We start from the raw sequence: 19,960 nt of genomic DNA on the forward strand, positions 1-19,960 counted from the left end.
GAGGAAAAGAAAAGATTTTTTCCTTTAATTCAGACTCCGCCCCGGCATTATGACTCTGGTCAACAAACTGAACAGGGTGAAGAGTGGACACGCCCTGAAGCTATGAAGTGTGTGTGGCATGTGTGTGATTATTTTACATAAAAAAGAAAAGACAGAGGAAGATTAAAGAAACTGAGAGATGACAAAGAGGGAATAATAGAATAAGAGATAGAAAAGGACAGAAAGACAAACTTTGTTTCCAACCAGTCAAACATTTAAAATGTAAAACCTGTCAAAAATGGAAGTTACATTTGATGAAGTGAATACATTTTTCATTAGGCCTTTCTAAAATACAGCAACAGAAAAGAGGAAAGGTAGACAGATGTAGAGAAGGAAAAGTGTATATGTATGTGAGAGAGAGAGAGAAAGAGAGAGAGTGACAAGCTCATACCTGTCCCCCTGCCCCCTGTAAACCTCGAAATGGCTGGGAGTCAATACAAGTCGGGACCACCACAGTGTTTCATTACAAGGTCTCATCCATTAGTCTTTACTGACATTATAAAACCAGCACTCAGCTGTCTGACCAAACACCTTGTTCTTTTGTCATTTGCTCAATGCAAAAGGTTTGTTGTTTTAAGTCATGTCCACCTTAAGGCTCCATAGTAGATTCATCTGTGTGACACTCACACAATGGAAATACTGATTCATTTAAAACTTCCACTCTTGGACAAATTCATGCTAGTTTGTGCTAACTCCAAAGTAGAATTCATGCGTTATTTTCCTTTTCTTAGTAAATTATCTCTTGCGAGAGATACAATACAAAAGAGACAATACTTTCCTGCATGACAAGGCAAACTCTGGAGTTAGTCAGCTGATAGTTGAAGGGACACTTCCTTTCTCAACATAATAATAGGAGCCAATTGGCTTTAAAAGGCTAGTGTATCTGGACATTTTCTGGGTTGCAAAGGTAACAAATTAAGCTCATTTTCATATTTATTTTCAAAGTATTTATGAGACAACACATCAGAATCGATCATCATGTTAAAGAAACAGTTCAAAATTTTGGGCAACACTCTTAATCGCTTACTTGCCGGGAGTTAGTTGAAAAGATAAATACCACTCTCATGTCTGTATGGTAAATATCAAGCTATTGTCAGCAACCAGTAAGCTTAGCTTAGTTTAGCATAAAGACTGGAAACAGGGAAAACAGCTCACCTGGCTCTGTCCAAACAAACAGGTTATATCTTGTTTGTTTAATCCTGTTTAACCATAACCTCTGTGTCATTTCTACACTTTTACATTTTTACAGTTTTAATACAGATTAAAGAAATGCGGTACAACGTGTTAATTTGTGAGCTTTATGGACAGAGCCAGGCTCTGTTTCCCCCTGTTTCCAGTCTTTGTGCTAAACTAAGATAACTGGCTCCTGGCAGTAGATTCATATTTAGCATACAGACAAGAAAGTGGTATTCAACTCTCAGCAAGATAGCAAAAAAGCGTATTTCCCAATATGTCGAACTATTCCAGCTAAACTGAATGTTTGTTCATGAAGAATCCACTTTCTACTCTTGTTATCTGAACATTTTAGTTACAAAACATTTTAAAAGTGGGAGGAGGGTAGGCGCAGAACTACAGAATAAGAGCAAAATGGCAAAACACTTTGGCAAATGGAAAAATGGCAACGCTCTTTCCTCCAAACAACACTGAAACAGGGGAAATGGGTTCAGATGCCTCCTCCTGTTTCTCATTCCATCTATCTATGTTTGTCTTTGTGGACAGAGACACAAAGAGAAAGGACAAAGAAACACAGAGCAATCAGGCAACATAGAGGAGATAGGAAATGGAATAAGTGCAAATAAGAAAAACAGAAGAGGTGAACTTAAAATGAAAAGTGAAGAAGGAGAAGAAGCAGGGAAGTAGAGGAAGGAAAGCAGAGGCAGTAGATTTTAACCAGATGTAGAACTTTCACAGTCGACGTCAGCCAACAGGCATGTACTCATGCTTTAGTCAGGGGCTGCCTGCTCTACACTGAAACCTCCTCCCTTCCCTTTACTCCCCCCTCTCTCTGTCTATTTCTTTAACCTCTCTCTCTCACTTAAGCCTCTTCTCTCAACCTCTCTAAACCCAATGTTAGACCCCCTCTCTCTCTTTATCTCTCCCCCTTTTGTTCATGCTTGCAGCCTCTGGCTCATTCGTCTGACAAAAGGAGGGACATGGACTGTGTGCGTGCATTGTCATGATAAATATTGGTCATACATTTCGTCTAGTCTTGGTAATAAGTAGGGTGGCAAATTTATAGGACATGGCTTTGAAATTCAACAACTGGTTACATGAAAACACAGCTACGTTCTAAGTTAGTTTGAACAGATGCGCAGGCTAGCATTTGCTATGATGGTGATTTTCCATTGAGGACTCAAGAAATGAGAGCGAGACACAGAGAGAGAAAGACATCCAGAGAGAGAGTGGGAGGGGCGAGACAAAAGAAACTGGAAAAAAAATAAAACCATCTGTAATTCTCAAATGGAATTTCTTCCATCATCAGCCAAACCTCCAAATGTAACCAGCAGAGGAGGTTAACACACATAAACACACACACTGAGTCTGGTGGATCTAGCGGCCTACATACACTGTAGATCAACACAAACCCCTCCTATAGTTAAATTAGGAAGACTTCCCAAAAACCATAACTAATTCTGTAGATGGTTGTATTTGATGTGCACTGGAGGCTTGGAAAAAATCATCCCTCCTGCACAATTCAAGACCCTAATTCAGAAAGATGAGAATTTAAAAACATTACTCTTTGTTGTACTGGTTACCTAAAACAAGTGTTTTATGTTAACCTAGTACTTAGCCTCAGATGACACCTTGACTAGCAACTGGGAGTAGAAAGGTAGCTGAAGCTATTACATCGCCCTAAGAAGACAACAAGGGGTCCACCTCACCCAGCTTGTGATGATGTCATCGGGCCAATGTCATCGGGCCGGTCCAAACAGCCAGCCTGGCGGGGGGGCGAACTACTAATGACTGTAATGTGGGAAAGACGACCCCTGCCACTTTAAGACTCATGTGCCCACCACATGGTTCCATGAGGATGTAATGTATTCCAGGTGAGGAGGAGGCTTTTTTTTTCCATGCTGGGGATGTACACACAAACATGAATTTACTCTCTCACGCACATGCATGTATACACAAACAAAACAGAAGCCTGCATAAGTGATCTCACACACCCAAATTATTTTGCATAAAGAAAATTGCTCTAGTGTTGAGGGGAGTTTGATGGAGGCACAGATGACCCTGATCACCAACCATGACCAGCAGCACAGCTTCACAAGCTTCTAATAACATTCACACATGTACACACAACCAGAAACAAACACAGGCACATATTATGTTAGTGTTTGTCAGATACATTTAACATGACCTATCATGCTAAAACACACATTTTCTTCATCTTATGTTCTAAGAGGCATTTTTTTCTCACAGAGCAACAACCTACAGTTATTTTTTCCACAGCTATGCAAAGCAACATATATATAGGAATATACACAGGAAACATAAAGCATTTCAAGCCGAGCAACAAGCTTCTGTGGAGAACACTATTACTGTCAGAGTACTCGCATAAACTTTGAGCAATTTGCTGATTAGCTAAGTTAAACATAATCCCTTTATATGGAAGTCCTGCTGTTACTGAGACCTTCATTTCATAGACTTACCTGAAGCAGATCTATTGTTAACACAGAGGGAAATTATAAATGTGTCTAATTATCTTCTTTAGTGTTCTTTACAATACTGTATATATGAGTGTACACATATAAAGGAGAAAATTAAAGGCTTGGCATTTATTACTGTACTGTGTTTGTGGTTTTCTCTATCTATATTATCAATACAGCGCCTACTTCCTTTTCACATGTACCTGTGTTGTTTTAAAGGCTGCACTGTGCTATAGTGATGTGTAACAACCCTTACCTGCACAAACCACAAGCCACCATGAGGCCTGTTTGTCTGTGAGGACTGTAATAAACATACTTGGTCAGCCACTAACTTCTAAACACAGTACCTGTGGTTACAGACACTCAGCAGGAACTCACCTGGGGTTTTCCTGAAGCAAGCCACATTTTCACCAATTAGTGTATTCCACTTTCCTAAATTAAGTTTCTTTAATGCTCCAAATCCATGGTAATAAATGGATTGTCATTTAAGAACACATGTCTGTCTTTTATTTTCAAAAGAAGCATGGGAATAAATATACTTATATCGCTGCTAATTTGATATGTTATGTTACATGCACATGCATGCACTGTATGTATTATTTGTATTTTATTGTGTACTGTATTGTTTAATATCTAGTAAAATTATGTGTTTTTAAATGCTGCCAAGGGACTGCAGATGCAAATCAGCCAGTGCAATAAGCAATATTTTATCAGTATTTTCCTCTAGTGCACTGATTTAATAACCTCACTGTGTGTATTTGCACAAACTTACCTTTGTCAGCCCAACAACTAGGGCTCTTTAACATTCAGTACTTGTGAGGGTTATTAGTGCAACATTTGTTTTCAGTCACAGACAGGTTTGACTTGCAGCAGGGAGGAGGAGGGACTTCATGCTGCGGCATCAGATTGGCCTCCTCCTATGTCATTTAAGAGAGACATTACTCCCCAATATATTCAGATTTAAAATAAATGGTGCACAAATCTGGCTTTTTCTGAGCTTTGAAACAAAGCAGTGGGGATCCATATCAAATACAAACAGCAGTGCTTCAAATCTGTATCTCTTAACAGTATCACAGCACACAGAAAACTGTTGCCTGCAGTAACTTCAGTTTCTCCTTTTGTTTGGCTCTGCACAGTGTTTTCTCTGGACAGCAAACCCTAACATTTGGACTGTGATCCAAAACCATGGATCCAGACCAGCTGCGCTACAGGCAGGGAAGAAAAGAGAATGAGAGGACGACTTGGGGAGAAAGTCAGGAGAAGTGATGATGTGGAGCTTGTGAAACGAGGATATAGTCAGAGTGGAGGAGGATTTTTAGAATAGGAGAGAGAGGAGAAAAGGGATGAGTGTGCCACTGCGTGTGTGTGTGTGCGTTCATGTCTGTAAGTAAAAGAAAAACAGAGACATACTTTAACTTTCTAAATGTCCTCTCCCAAAAAACGATACTTTGTTGGATACCAGAAGGCAGTTTAAAGAGTAATGAATCTGTTAATTTGTTTTGACGACAAACACATTTTATATAAATGGAAAAGCAGGAGTTATGTGATTCAGTTCAATTATAGATTATCTGAGACAGTTCACTAAATCAATGTAATTAAGAGTCTGTTAATCAAATTAAACATCAATTAAGCTGACTCTTGTTTGATATCGGAGGTGTTGTCTTTCATGTACTTGCTTTCTCTGAAGGCACCTTTTATATTCATCTTTATTATCTCCCTGCAGGCTTCTCTTTATATATATATATATATATGTATATATATTGTTTCCCTGGGTCATGACTTTGGAATATACTTCCTCATCATCAGCATCCTCTCCATCCCAGCTCCTTCTTGCAGGACAGCAACGGGGTCTCAATGTAGAGGAAGTGTAGGTCCCATTGAAGGTCTTGCGGAAACTCCTTGCGTCCTTCCATTTCCTGTGATCCTCAAGAAACTGCACTTCTGAGTCCTTACCGCAGCGGCCTAGGTTCGATTCCAGCCCAGGTCCTTTGCTGCATGTCATCCCCTCTCTCTCTCCCGTGCCTTTCCTGTCCCTCTCCAGCTATCGCACGCTACTGGTACTAGATGTCATGTTAGAAATTGGGAGAAAATAGAAAGAAATTAGAAAATATGATCACAATAGCGAAAATAATACTTATATGCTCTAATAGGCTCCCGAACTTTGTAGAACCATGTCTCTGGTTAGTCCTTATCGCCATTCCACATCACCTTTTCTCTAGAGTTTGTGTGTGAAAGCTTGGACTTAAAGCTAGAGTGCGGAACATTTACATATAAATTAATGTCCATTACATTCAAGCCCTTGCCAAACGAGTTTACACAATACTGATTAAGCCTATCACTGCCAGGTAAATCTCTCTGTATTTTGCAGTACACTGGAGTCTTTAAATCTGGTGTCTGTGGCGACATTCCACTGCTGGCACACTGGTAATTATGCATTTTACACCAACCAGCAATGATTGGTTTGCTAGACTGGAAACGGGGAGCAACCCAGAGCCATGTGGAGAGTTCCATGCTTCGCCATTGCTGTAAAAAAAAAAGTCCATTGGAGAGAAAGTTTCTTATTGAGTATTGTTTATTTTATTATGTTTATAATGATTGTATAGTTTGTGTTAATATGCTTTTGCAACATTGTATTATATGCAGTCATCCCAATAATTGAAATGAGAAGGCATAACTTTCTCTCTACATGGCTCTGGAGCAACCGTAGTGACAGAGTAGGCTAAAGCAACACTAGGAGTCTGAGGGCAGACACTGATGTCGTGTTACTGCTGTTGAACAGGTTGGTATTTGTAAAATATTTGGAGTAGCCTATGTAGCTATTACATTTACTCTAAATAATGGATTATTGTCTTGGAACTGTGGAAATTTCTTTGTATCTTTGTAACTATTTCCGAACACGAGCCTGGGGCAAGCTCACTGTAGGCATACATAAGCACACGTCGACAGTGTTTGTGTAATTACTCTCAATGCCAGAAGGAGAGACAAAAGTTCGGCACTGCAGGTTTATGGCTAACAATATACAGATGGAAGGTACACAGGGTAAATACAAAACAGAATATAAATGGAGTAATTCTAATGTCTATGCTTGCCTCACACAGTATCTACATAACCACATACATATACACACACATACGTACAGTAAAAGGTAGATAATGTTTTACTAAGTCTATTTCTCGTATTAGCGTTTCTATAGTCTGCCATGTCTCTTAATTGAAAATCAAAATAGCAGGAGAGCTATTGATGTTCTTTCTGTTGTCCAGACTACATACTGTACGCAGCTACAGTAGCTATGGTGGAATTTTGTATTTGTTTTATGTAAAACAACTGTGTTAACATCATGCAATTTTTAGATCCTATTCTCAACTTAACATGACTAGGAAGTATTGCTTTTTCACAGGCACCAATTCCTGGTGGATCTGGTTTTTGCAGATGAAGTTTATTTAAATTACATTAACTATAAATGTAAATTAAAGCTGCAAGCAGCGATGAATGGGCCCTCGCACCTGACCACACATCTGGGTGCAAGCCTCGACGTGGCTGCCAGTTCGGACGCGGCTCTGAATTTTCACGTGTTCTGTAAGCTGCACAAAGGAGCTAAATGTCACTTCCTGTGTCCACTCTCTGGCACTAGAGAACACCCATTAATTATTCGTAATATTCCAGTATATCAAGTGTACACCACACCCTGAAATTTTCATGTAAATCAAATGATGATTGTCACGCAAGTCTTACTTCCTGTTGTCAGTAGGTGCCGCAATGACAATAACTCCTAATTACTATGACTGAATGTTGGCTTGTAGATGTCTTCAGGGCAGGACTGTTATCAAACATGTGAAGTTTGGGGCAGTTTGGACCATGTACACTGAAGTTACAACAACTTCCTTTGTCATGGCGAAACATCGACATTCAATGCCACACCATGGACACGCTGTTTAACGAAAGCACACAAGCTTCACAATATAGCATCATCAATGTCTTAAGGCATTTCTGCCAAAATTGGGGGTGGATGTGGTCAACCTGCTAGGAGGAGTAGGTCAAAGTATAAAACCTGTTGCCAATAGGTGGCGCTATGACTATGACTTATTATTGGCATGTAGATGTCTTTAGGGTGGGACTCAATGAAAACTCACACTTAGCACAACTTTTAGTCGCGAAGGTCTTTAGATTGCACTGCGAAAATTCGATCTGATTAATTCTCTAGGAGGAGTTCGTTAAAGTATAGAACCCGTGCCGAAAAGTGCACATACAAATCAAAATGGCCGACTTCCTGTTGGGTTTAGGGTATGGCTCCAAGAGGCATTTTTGTATGTCTTAGGGTGAATTTTGTAGGGGGCGCTATGGAGCTATTTTGGCACAAAATACGTAAATTCTCGCCACAGCTGACAAGTGTGCAAAGTTTTGTGTAATAATATTAATAATAATTCCGTGCATTTCAATAGGGACCCTTGCTGCTTGGGCCCTAATAAGTTCCCATTTAAGATATATCTGTTGTATCTGTTAAGTGTTTGAAATTTAAAAAAAACTATCAGTTTTAAAATAGTTTTTCAACAAACTGTCAGCTGTGCCTCCTACTGCCAGGGTCTTGGATTTAACTCTGGCTGTTTTCCTGCTGCCGATAGGAGATGTCTTCCATCCATAGCCTCAGCTTTCTACCGCAGCGGCCCTCCTCCCTTTGGCTTAGCTGGTGGAAAAAGTGACATAGCAGCAGACTAAAACGCAAGAGGTAACACTGCTCCCAGACAGAGTGATAAAATGGAGACAAAATAAGATCTCAGAACTTGCCTTACTTTTCCAGGATTTATTCAGAATTAGTAGGCTACTGTTTATTTAATGAGCCCAATCAAAGACATGAGAGAAAGTGACTTAGTTCACTGTGTAACACAAAAGTTTAGATAGACCATTAACTACAGAGCGTGTAGTTACAAACAACAACATATGGAACATGTTCAACTGTGGAGACGGATGTAGATGGATGGTATTCCCAACCCCCCAACACACACACACACATATCATTTCAAGAGTGTCGAGTTTGCAGTTTACATGTGCCAGCCATGTTAGCTCCAGTCTTCATCCGTGACTGTTGCTAAATAACCAATCTTTTCATGTCTGCTAATATATTCTAGAAAATTGGGAATTTCAACAAAGAAGTAGGATGGATTCATTGTACTTCAAATGACAAATCTTTTATCATCAGTCAAAGACATGATTTAAAAGGCCTGTAAAAATGAATACTTGGAAAACAGATTAAAAATCTGTAAAGATGATCAAATGTCATAAAGAAAGAAGAGCAAAGAAATTACAAAGAATGTCGTAAAACAACAATACAATTCCTCCTCCACGTACCAAACTGAAGAGTTAAACATCTAAAATCAGACAACAGGGTTTCAGCTGTAACAGTAGTTCTCTCTCTGTCCTCAGGCCACATCATTTTACTACAAGCTTGGGGAAGTTGAGGAAGGCTGATTGCCCTCAGCAAGCATCCACCAGGTGTTTTATGTGGCAGGTGGAGGTTTGATTGGTAGCAGGTGGCAGACAGTTCAAATACTCATTTAAGCCCATAACCCAGTAAAGGCAGGGTGCAGTCCATTTTAGTAGCTGACTACACCAACAACTCCCTGCAGAGAAAAGCAAATCCTTGCCAAAGAAGAACATTACAGTCTCAGTTCAGTTATATTGAGCTCTATTCTACATGGTTTAAATGGGTATAGAGATTGGTAAAATACATGTATATAGTGTATAGAGTTTGGAACTATGATTATGGTTACAACCACGACCACGATATATATATATGTATATATGTATATATATATATATATATATATATATATATATATATATATATATATGTATATGTCCTAGAACTACAATAAAAATAAAACCTTACAACTCGTATAAACTCTCAATACATTCTCAGTCACAATGTCAACACCCACCTACCTTATATCTCTAAGCCTTGGTCGACTTATTATTGTTGGTGTTACTGTTAGGGATAATTTGTCCCTTGTCAAATCCTTCAGTCATTGGCTGATTTGAACAAGATAAAAATCAATTCTAAGTTCAAGAAGTTTCAAGTCTTTTGGCCCACCAGATGTTTGTACAACAGAATGAAATAGGTGAAAAACTTTTTTCCTGCATCAGAGGCCTTGCCTGGCTTTACAAGATCGAACTGTTTTGTAGACCGTTTTCTTCCTTCCCATCTGTGAAATCATTCAAGTGCGGAGGAGGTCTGGAGGAGTCATTTTACTTCCTTGTTGTCACACTGACTGCAGCCGTAAAGCCAAAGAGGCCAGGCACTGGAGTTTTTCCTGACAAAAAACTCACAGACTGTGTGAGCAAAGCTCAATTCAAGGGGATTATTTTCAACTTGTACAACATCACCAACACAAAAGTAACTCTTCAGCCTCATATAGGAATAGGAAAAGGTGCAGACTTTCAATTTTGCACTTTCTAATCTTTGACAGACTGAGACAACAATACCTGCACCAAGTCTGTGGATTCCCTAGTATTGATGTGGGAATACTTCAAATGTTAAATGGTTTTGTGACAGCTGATTAAGTAAAAAAAAAAAAAAAAAAGCTAAGCTCACACTTGGCAGGACTGGTACACCAGAGAACATTAGAAATAATGGTAACAGAAGATGAAAAATGGTAGTTTCTTGTTGGAGTTCCCTCAAATGCCTCCTCTTCCTTTACAGGACATGGAAGGATTGAGGTCCAGCTTGAAGGGGGTGGTGCATGTGGGCCTTTAAGTGATGCGTGGAGGGGTTTTTTCTCCTCAACTTTGACCTCACCCCTATAACTCTTGTTTGCCACCCATCTTTCTCTCTGCAGGGACTCTACCATCTTTGTGTGTTAGTGTCTTGAGGAAGACAGAAACAGGGATGGAAAGGGAGAAAGAAGAAGAGCGAAGGAAGAAAAGAAGTTTAGCTTTTTCTCTGACATTGCAGATACTATTTGGAATAGTATCTGCAGAGAGAACTGCTCACAGGCAATTGAAGTCATGGAAGCAATATTATTGTGGTATGTGGACGTGGGACTGAAGGGAAACAGTTTCCATACTGGAAAAAAGAACTGCACGATTCCTCCCTCCTGAAAGCTCGGCCAGTCAACATCCAAACTAAAACTGCAGGAACCAGAGCAATTTGAGGGGGGTGGAGTTATGGAGGGAAGTGATGGGAGGAGAAAAAGAACTTGAGATCTCAGATTTCCATTACCGTTAATATTAATGCCACCGTTTGTCGTGTTCACATCTTTTGCAGGGCTTTGTTTTTTTTTCTTTGAGGATATAAGGATGTCATTGGCACCATAACATCCCTCATATTCTCTGTTCTAGCTCTTAAAGACTAAAAATTGATACAAAACAGTAGCTTTATGTTGTATCATACAGTATTAGAGACCTTTTGTTGATCTAAATGAGGTAAATCATTGTCTTTACCCATTTTGTGGAGCGCATTGTCTCTCTTTACTCTGGTGTGTCATACTGGACTCCGAGTGCATTTTCCCAGATGCGTAATAATATACTGCTGTGTTGAACTTGCCCCCAACCAGCCAGAGCGAGAGCGAGAGAGAGAGAGAGAGAGAGAGAGAGAGAGAGAGAGAGAGACTCCAGACAGCTGAACTCACTTAAATGTGTTCCTCGTGTGTGCTGTAATATGGAAAAGATTTCAGTGCTCTCCCCTCCGCTCATCATAACTCAGCTTAACCCTTCAACAGTCAAAAGACACTGACTTCACTAAACAGGATTACGGCTTCTTAGCAAAGTCTTGGTCCCGTATCTTCCACCCTAGCTGTGCAAACTGTCTCTCAAACATGTGCTTACACAGACAACAGTACAGTCAGATTGCAAACTTAAATTCAACCATTATAAAAAGACGCAATTGTAACTGTAAAAAGTTGAATTTCTTTTTGTTTTTGTTTTAAAGAGCTATGGGTCTGATAGAGTGTAAAAACCCGTCTGTGCGTTTACTGAAAAATACTCATTGTTAACCATTAAAACTAGAATCCTATGCCACATACATACAGTTTTAACCAAGCATATTTCAAAAAGACTAAGAGTCCACAGCCCTGTGGCTCTGTGACTGGCACAGCAGTGCTAGAGCTACATGCTAATATCAGTATGCTAACCTTCTCACAATAACAATGCTACCATGCTGATGTTAGTGTTTACGGTGTTCATCATATTAGTTTAGTGTGTTAGCATGATAACATTTGCTAATTAGCACAGAAAATAAAGTACAGCTTTTGTTCAAAAATCACAAATATGTCAACCTGCTGGTGGCGCTGGTGGAAAAGTCAGAGGAAGTCATTAGGATTCATCCTCTGGGCACCATGAATTCTGTACAAAATGTCATCCAATAAATGTTGAGATATTTCAGTCTGGACCAAAATGGTGGGCCTGAACTGACTGATACGGCCCGCCCTAGAGCCATGCGTGGCAAGTGTGGCTAACAACGGCCTCTGGGTGATGTTAATTGTACAGTACTAAAGCCATGGCCATGTCGCCAGAAGTTGAGTCAGAATGTGAGTTTTAACCCTTACAACATGTATCTTTGACTTCTAGCACCCTGTGAAGTGGAAGAATTATGCTAAAGTGGAGATTAACATATTAACATATGGATGTGAATATTGTAAATATGCTGTGAATGTGATGGAGTCCTTTAAACAATTTAGTATGATTCTCTGCTTTCCTTAAACGGTAAACCATGGTAACTTTCTTATTCCATAAATAACAAAGTAACGATTACATATTGGTTTAGTGCCATTTAGTTGTTGATTTACACTTAATCAGGAAGGTTTTATTAATAATAAAGGTAATGATAATGTTCTTAAGTAATGTATTATTATATATGGTCATTGATTAAGAGGTGTTGATAAACTACATGCTGGCTGTTAAATAGCAGTTAGTTTGGGATTTGTTCCTCACATGTTCCTGTAATTACTCAAAGTATATTCATAAATTCAAACTATGAAATGCTCTGAATATGCAAACAAACTCACCATACTTAAGCATGGTGGATGAAGATCCATCCATCCATCCATTTTCTACCGCTTGGTCCCCGTTAGGGGGTCGCGGGTGACTGGAGCCTATCCCAGTGACTTCGGGCCTTAGGCAGGGCACACCCTGGACAGTGGCCAACTCGTCGCAGGGCGAACACAGACACAGACAAGGACAGACAACCATTCACTCACACATTCATTCAATACGGGCAATTTAGAGTTATCAATTAACCTACACATGCATGTCTTTGGACGGTGGGAGGAAGCCGGAGAACCCGGAGAGAACCCACGGTAACACGGGGAGGACATGCAGACTCCACCCAGAGAGATTGTGTGATGTTGGTCCGGTCCAGGAATCGAACCCACGAACCCACGATCTCCTTATTGGGAGGCAGGAGCTGTAGCCGCTCTGCCACCGTGCACCCCGTGGATGAAGATAATAACCCAATTGAAAGGAGAGTCTTTAAACTGATACACTGAACAAACAAACAACTGAATCTAACTGTGATTGTTATCTGTAATGGATGACATTTCGAGAGTAACTGTCAGATTGAATTTATGATTTTGAAAAAATTTTCCTCATCGTGAGAGCAATCCCTTTGACTTTTATCTATGCTTATAGATAGATAAAATATGGCCACTAAAACCTAGACTGAACTCTGTCAAAAGATCAACTCAACTCTTTTGCATATTTATGCAGCCTTTCAAAAGAAATGTAAAGTGATGTATGAAAAAAATATAGAAAAAAATACATATATGGGCATACTCTTGCTCTTGCTCGATGTGAGTTGGACTTTTTTTCCCTCTCTCAAACCATGGCCCAACTCTATCTAGCAATTAACTGCCTGCCGTGGACTCTGGTGACATTGTGTGGGGATATTTCTGTCACGTTTATTATGCGTTTGCTGACCAGACTGTGAGTCATGTGGACACACAGGCAAATCTAACCATGTGTTAGCCCCAGCCAAGGGAGGTTCCCTACTTTGATTTTCTCCCTTTTGCCTTCTACTTTTTTGCAATTCTCACGTTCTTTCTTATCACTTAAGCTCTTTCATTGACAGGAAGGCTTTTTGGGGGGACATTGTCTTTGCTTCAATTTTGATATATCCTCTGAAGTACAATGCAAGAAAGATGCAAGAAGCCATATTCACCAGTGAAAAAATTGTATTTTCTTTGACTTGATTGTTAAGTGTATCTCCAGTGGAAGAACTATTCCCTCTGACTCATCTTCTCCACCACGCTTGCTTGTGTTTCCTGACACATATTTATACTCTCCCTTACCCCTACCCCTCACTCCCTCCCTGTACCCATCCCCAAACTGACATTAGACCAACCCAAACTGACATTAGAAAGTCTGAACGTTCAAAAAATATATTCCAGCCTCCTGCAAATGTGGCTGAGGAAAAGAAGACGGACAAGTCATTACAAACTAATCCCCATACCTTTTCTGCTATTGTGCTACACTGTACGTTTTAGCATAAAGCAAATGACAAATGAAGGGAAATCCAACATGCCTTCATCTGTAACTACCACTTATGGCCACAATGGCCACTGGTCACTCAGTTTATAGCTATAGTTTTAAGCTATAGTTTGTAGCTTCAATGAAAAGTTGGAACAAGTCAATACAGAATATATATATGTGTGTGTGTGTGTGTGTGTGTGTGTGTATATATATACAGTTAGACAGTGTGGAATAAAAGTATTTTAACAAATTTAAAGGAATAGTTTGACATTTTGGGATTTTAGGCTTTCTTGCTGAGAGTAAGAAGATCGATGCCACTCATGTCTGTGCAGTAAATATGAAGCTACCACCAGCAGCTGGATAGCTTAGCTTAGCACAAAAACTGGAAACAGGGGGAAACAGCTAGCCTGGCTCTGTCCAAGGGCACGTAACCACTCATGAAATGTAATTTTTACACTTCAGTTTTTGTACCGGTTAAACAAAGAAGATATATATTACTTTACTGAGCTTTAGAGGTGCTGGTAGGTGGGGTTTGTTACTTTTGACAAGTGCCAGACTCGCTTTTTTCCCCTCTGCTCCCAGTCTTTGTGCTAAGCTAACCAGCTGCTGTCATGTCAATTCATAATCAAGCTGACCAAATACAGGGTGGCCAAGTGGGCCACTACAAATCAATATTTGGTGGCCCAGGATTCAGAGAAAACACTGTTGTGCTGTTTGGTGCCAGGATGTAAGAAATCTACAACCTTACACTCCACAGCTTAGAAATAACAAAACAAAAACATTTTTATAATAGACAAGCTGAGTCTCATAGTTTCTAGTTTTTCCTACAGTATTCCTTTGTGTAAAGTTAGTAGCAAGAGAAGAGAAAGAGAAAAACTGTCTGGAGTGTAGGCTGTAATTTGAAACCCTCAACCGCCCCTGCATGTCTGCTGATGCATGTGTGTGTGTGTGTGTGTGTGTGTGTGCAGTGCCCTGTTTAATTAGTGCCTCTCTGTGTGTGTGTCACAGAGGGTAGTGTGTCTGAACCTTTTTATCCATCACTCTTTGCTTCCTTCAACCATTTTTTGATCTTTTCTCATCTCTGTTCTCTCTCTCTCTTTGCTTCAGTCGGTGAATGATTAAAGCTGTGTGTGTGTGTGTGTGTGTGCTCCTCCTGACTCTCTCTTTCTCTCTGCTCCATCACTAAACTTCCTCTACAGACAGCTGCCGGTGTCTGAGTGTGTGGACCACATACCCATACCAGTCACTTTATGTTACAGTAGAAACATGTGTTTGCAAAATCCAGAGGAAGATGGACATCATTGTTCAGAATCAAGTTGTCCCCCTTAAAAATGTTTTGAAACACCCTGCAGTTTGTACCGTTTTTATACTGTTAAGCAAAGAAATGTCTCTCCCCTGAGATGGAAGGGTCATTACAAATCAATACAAAGTTACTCTGATGATGATCCTGTTTCACTATGTGATGTTATTCTATTATAAAACATTTCTATGTCCCCATCCACAGGGCATTGTCAACACTGAATGGTTTGATGAGTATGAAATTAATCTGAATCATACTGTATGCTATTATTCACAATCACCACATTTGAACAAAACTAAACACAAAATTAAGAAATATCCTTTCAAAGCAGAGTTTCAGAGACTTGAATCTTTACCAAGGAGTATTAAAGCTGACATGGAGGCTCATCGTGGCCCAGAACCTTATTAAAACATCAACACGGTAGAAGTGCTTTGTGCAAAGCATTCACAAGCATCTCCTCCCACGTGCTGATGAGGCTCAATAATTTATGTTAATAGTCTTAACGCTTTGTTTACATAGTTGCACTTGTGATTTAATAAATATAAACTTTTGAAGAATACTAACACAAACCACTCGGTGTGCGATGATCCTCTTTCGCTTTTGTTACCATATTGAAACACTATCACATTGACATTTGTGGATTTTTATAACTGATAAAAATGGAACACCAGCAGCTTTTAAAAAGTATAACCTCATGTGAAACTGTATATGTCATGTGTCACATTTATCTGAGCTTTGATATTATGGCTATTGTTGCAAGATATAGTTGAAATTCCTCTATGGTATGTTTTGTTTTCTAGATTATATGATAATCCTGCACAGAACATTTGTATGCTGTACATTTATATGTTTTATAATCTAGGATGCTGACATTCAGTTGATGTTTTTCATGCCTCGCATCATCTCAGTTGAAGTGTCACCATCTAATATTTTCTGTGATTCATAGCCACAGTATGACATGATAAACATCAGATATACTCTGGTATTTTGCTATCGAGGATGCAACAGTTATACATTTCCAGTTGATCACATCTGGTTTCTGCATAATCTCGCTGGTTTGTGTGCTCTTTTCCTTACCAGCTGGCTGACAGGTGGACAGCCACCCCTGACATGAGAGGATCCACTCCACCCATAATCCTTAGCGCTTTCTTCTGCATCAGAATGGGAAATATGAGACTTAGTGACTGAGGCCAGTGAGGAAACAGCCAATCAGAGTGCAGCACATCTGGAGGAATCCGTCTGCAGGCCCAGCTGGCAGTACTATGGGAGACAGCAGAGGAGAGGAGCAAGATGTTAGATTCAAAATGGCTGAAGGATTAAAAAAAAACTTCAGGTCAAGGGATGCATTCTGAAAACTGCTTGTTTCTTGTATAAAATCTTGAACAAAGAATTTTAAAGGCAAGGATCTCTCTGGTCACTACATTTGACTGTGTTAACACTACTTCTGCCACGTCCATTTGCAATTGTTTCCTATGAGTTCAGTGTAATGAATGGTTTAAGATTTAATGCTTGATGCTTCACATTGCAAGAAGCTGTAGCAGCAGCAGTAACCACTGATAACCTTCAATTAAGAAGCCGATCTGCGCCTGGAGTTTGCAGGCGTATTAGGTAACCTAAACTAGCTGTCTGCTCACAGTGATAAACTTCTTGACTCACAGGACACCCTCACATTCTTGAGGAAAAGAGGCTTGGTCTACTGAAAATGCCAATTCAAACATTTGGAAATAGTCACTGGTATGTATTATCAAATAAATATCAGTGGGTGCTTTGGATCATTTTAAACTTGTTAAAATTGGTGTCATTTTATTAAAAAATGTTTTTCCTTGAGTTGCATCAGCTGCCATGTTCATGAGATAAATTGAATTTTCATACTTTCAAACAATCTTCGAATAAATGTTTAAAAAAACATCCTGTTTTTGAATGTCTACAAAGAGCAACTATTCACTGGGGTTAAACATAATTGACTGCTTCATGTGGAATGTGGTTGAATTAAGAGAAAAAAGTCTGATGATGTGGAGCTTTGCAGCCATCTTTGATTTCCTACGCCGCCTCTCTGGTCTCTCCAGCTACTTCAAGGCTTCAGCTCCTCAGCAAACATGAGAATGTAACTCTGCAGTGAGTGGGAGCTCTGCCATCTTTAAAACACATTTCATCTCACTCGCCCCTCCTCTTCTTTTTTTTCTCTGTCTTTCTATCTTTCTGGTTTGACTCGGGGATGAGGTGAAGCTGTCGGGAGTGTCCAACAATTACTTTATTTTTCTGGCACAGAGGGGGGAGGAAAGGGCCTGTCCGTTAGCAGGAGGCAAAGAAGAGCTGTGCAGTTTTTTGATATAGATCAGTAAACTGTAAAAGAGCAGAACCAGGATGTAACCTCCTACATTGTCTCTATACGTTTTTAGAATGGCTTGAATAGTTAGTGCTAACAGAGCTTTAGAATACATAATAGATGATAAAGTCATTCAGAAACAAGCTTTTCATTAGTATGATCTGCATTACACACAGAAGCTCAGTGAAGTATCCATCCGTGTTTGCTGAGGGGGTTCAAAGTGAAGATCCTTCTTGTTTCTACCTGACACACTCATTTACATATTTTGTGTTTATTGAGGCAAATCGATCTTCATAAAATAAACGTCTAAAGGGTAACAAGTAAGACTTGGTGACTTAAGTTGCAATGAGAGATCACAACTAGTTTTCTTATTGAATATAGGGGGCAGCAAGTCTCCTTTATGAAGTGTTAAAGAAGATTAGGGGGAATGGTGGGGGGGGATTATTTACAGCACTGGTTGAACTTGGCCAAATCATGAACTGATTTTACTGGTTTATTCAATGATAACCAGCAACCTTCTCCCATTTAAAGGATAGTTTCAGTAATTTTTGAAGTCTTTCTTAAGACAATAGTCAGGTGCCCAGGACATTGCATTAGGATTTGCTTACTGTAATCATCCCTCCTGTGACTTGGAAAAATTGTGAACCTATCCTTTAAGCAAGCTAGGATACAGGGCTGCCCATATTGTGTCAGTTTTACTTCATAAAAACCATACATTTGTTTTTAGTGGTCAATAGATGCTTTCTGTTAATCATGTAAATGTTTAAACACTGAGTGCATCACTGCATTTGTCTTTTAACTTATCTTAGGAATATATGTATGCTGTGTGCTTTACTCACTGGAATGGATAGTGGGGGTGTAATATAAGGCTGTATGAGGGCCACGCTGAGTTTTGCTGGAGTGGTAGTAAAGTAGATGACATGTCTCTTCATGTGGGCAGGTAAGAGCTGCTCAGAGAGAGAGAGAGAGAGAGAGAGAAAGAGAGAGAGAGGTTGAAACTAGATCTCTCCTTCACACCTGTCTTTTGTCAGTCTAAAGCTCCAGCAGTGTATGAGAACCACTGCATTCCACTGCTTAAAGACGTCAGTGCTTTTTGTTTATTTTAATTCCATAAACTCTAACTTTAGAGTTTAGAAGTGTTGCAGAAAGTTCCAGAAGTATGAACACAAATATAATTTTATTTCTTCTTGAATTCTTTAGGAAATGCCTGGCTGCATGTGGTTTGCACTTGTGTGGACAAAATGAAATATGACACAAAATCTGCTGGGCTGCATGAGAGATATTATTGAGATGTGTCACTAGAATGACTTCCAAAGCAATAGCAGGATAAGGCTGAGGTGTGAAAAATCTGCGCGTAAAAACGGCACACTAAGTCCGTTCCAGTTGAACTCCAATAGTTCAACAACGATTCAATAGATAATCCTACAACCTCTCTAAAAGTTATCTTCCCCATAAAATCCAAAGAAGCGGAGAAGACAAGGGCCCTCTTGGTGCCAACTGATGCCCACCAAAACGGGCACATTTTATGCACAAACCTAAACTAAAGGGTCGAATGCACGGCGTCCGTATCTCAGTACTGACACTCCGGATTCACTGCAACCCGTAAAAAAGGAAAAAATGTAGGCCTTCTTCTCCTTTTTAAACCTCGACGCTGTCCACGTCCTCAAAAAGAATGGATCTAATTAAAACGTTGCACTCGTCATCATCGCCAAAGCTTTGCCAAACGGTTTCTGGTGGAGAGGAGGCTGGGAGATGCAGCACCACATGACTGAGTCTGAGCTGGAGAGGGATGGGAGTCAGATTGGGTTTCTCTTTTCCTATTGGCCGGTGGGCTGACTTTTGACACGCAGACCAGGGACCCTCCTGCCATATAAATAGGCCTGTTAGAACTTTATTATTCTAGCATCACGGCAGCAGGTTTGTGCTAAGTTTGGAGTTATTCGTGTCACCACAACTGTATGCCTGCCTGAAGGTGGTTTAAAAACAAGGGCTCAGCAGCACAAGGAGTCTGCATGTCTATTTAGACATGCTCAGCTTTGTGGATACCCGGATTCTGTTGCTGCTTGCAGTAACTTCATACCTAGCATCATGTCAATGTAAGTTTGAATATCTGCTCTTTTTCTGTGATGGATATTTTTTCTCGGGGATCTTGCGCTTGGCTTTTGATTGGGACTTACATCAAGGTCA

General features: G+C 39.9%; 1 protein-coding gene and 1 long non-coding RNA gene across 5 annotated transcripts in view; one reads left to right on the plus strand and one right to left on the minus strand.

Moving 5' to 3' along the window:
• The window catches only part of LOC122864955, a 22,754-nt gene continuing 2,794 nt past the window's right edge, over positions 1-19,960 (minus strand). Inside the window, exons 3-5 of the long non-coding RNA XR_006375358.1 lie at positions 18,613-18,720; positions 16,525-16,707; positions 1-5,749 (exon numbers count right to left, since the gene is read on the minus strand). This is a non-coding gene — a long non-coding RNA (uncharacterized LOC122864955). The remainder of the gene's footprint in view (positions 5,750-16,524; positions 16,708-18,612; positions 18,721-19,960) is intronic.
• Positions 19,667-19,960, plus strand: part of col1a2 (collagen, type I, alpha 2) — a 20,717-nt gene continuing 20,423 nt past the window's right edge. For all 4 annotated transcript variants that reach the window (XM_044172769.1, XM_044172773.1, XM_044172772.1 and 1 more), the window contains exon 1: positions 19,667-19,869. In XM_044172769.1, coding sequence (XP_044028704.1) covers positions 19,800-19,869 — 70 coding nt within the window. In that variant the 5' untranslated portion in view covers positions 19,667-19,799. The remainder of the gene's footprint in view (positions 19,870-19,960) is intronic.

This window comes from Siniperca chuatsi, linkage group LG17 (assembly GCF_020085105.1).
Source record: "Siniperca chuatsi isolate FFG_IHB_CAS linkage group LG17, ASM2008510v1, whole genome shotgun sequence".
Lineage (NCBI taxonomy): Eukaryota > Metazoa > Chordata > Actinopteri > Centrarchiformes > Sinipercidae > Siniperca > Siniperca chuatsi.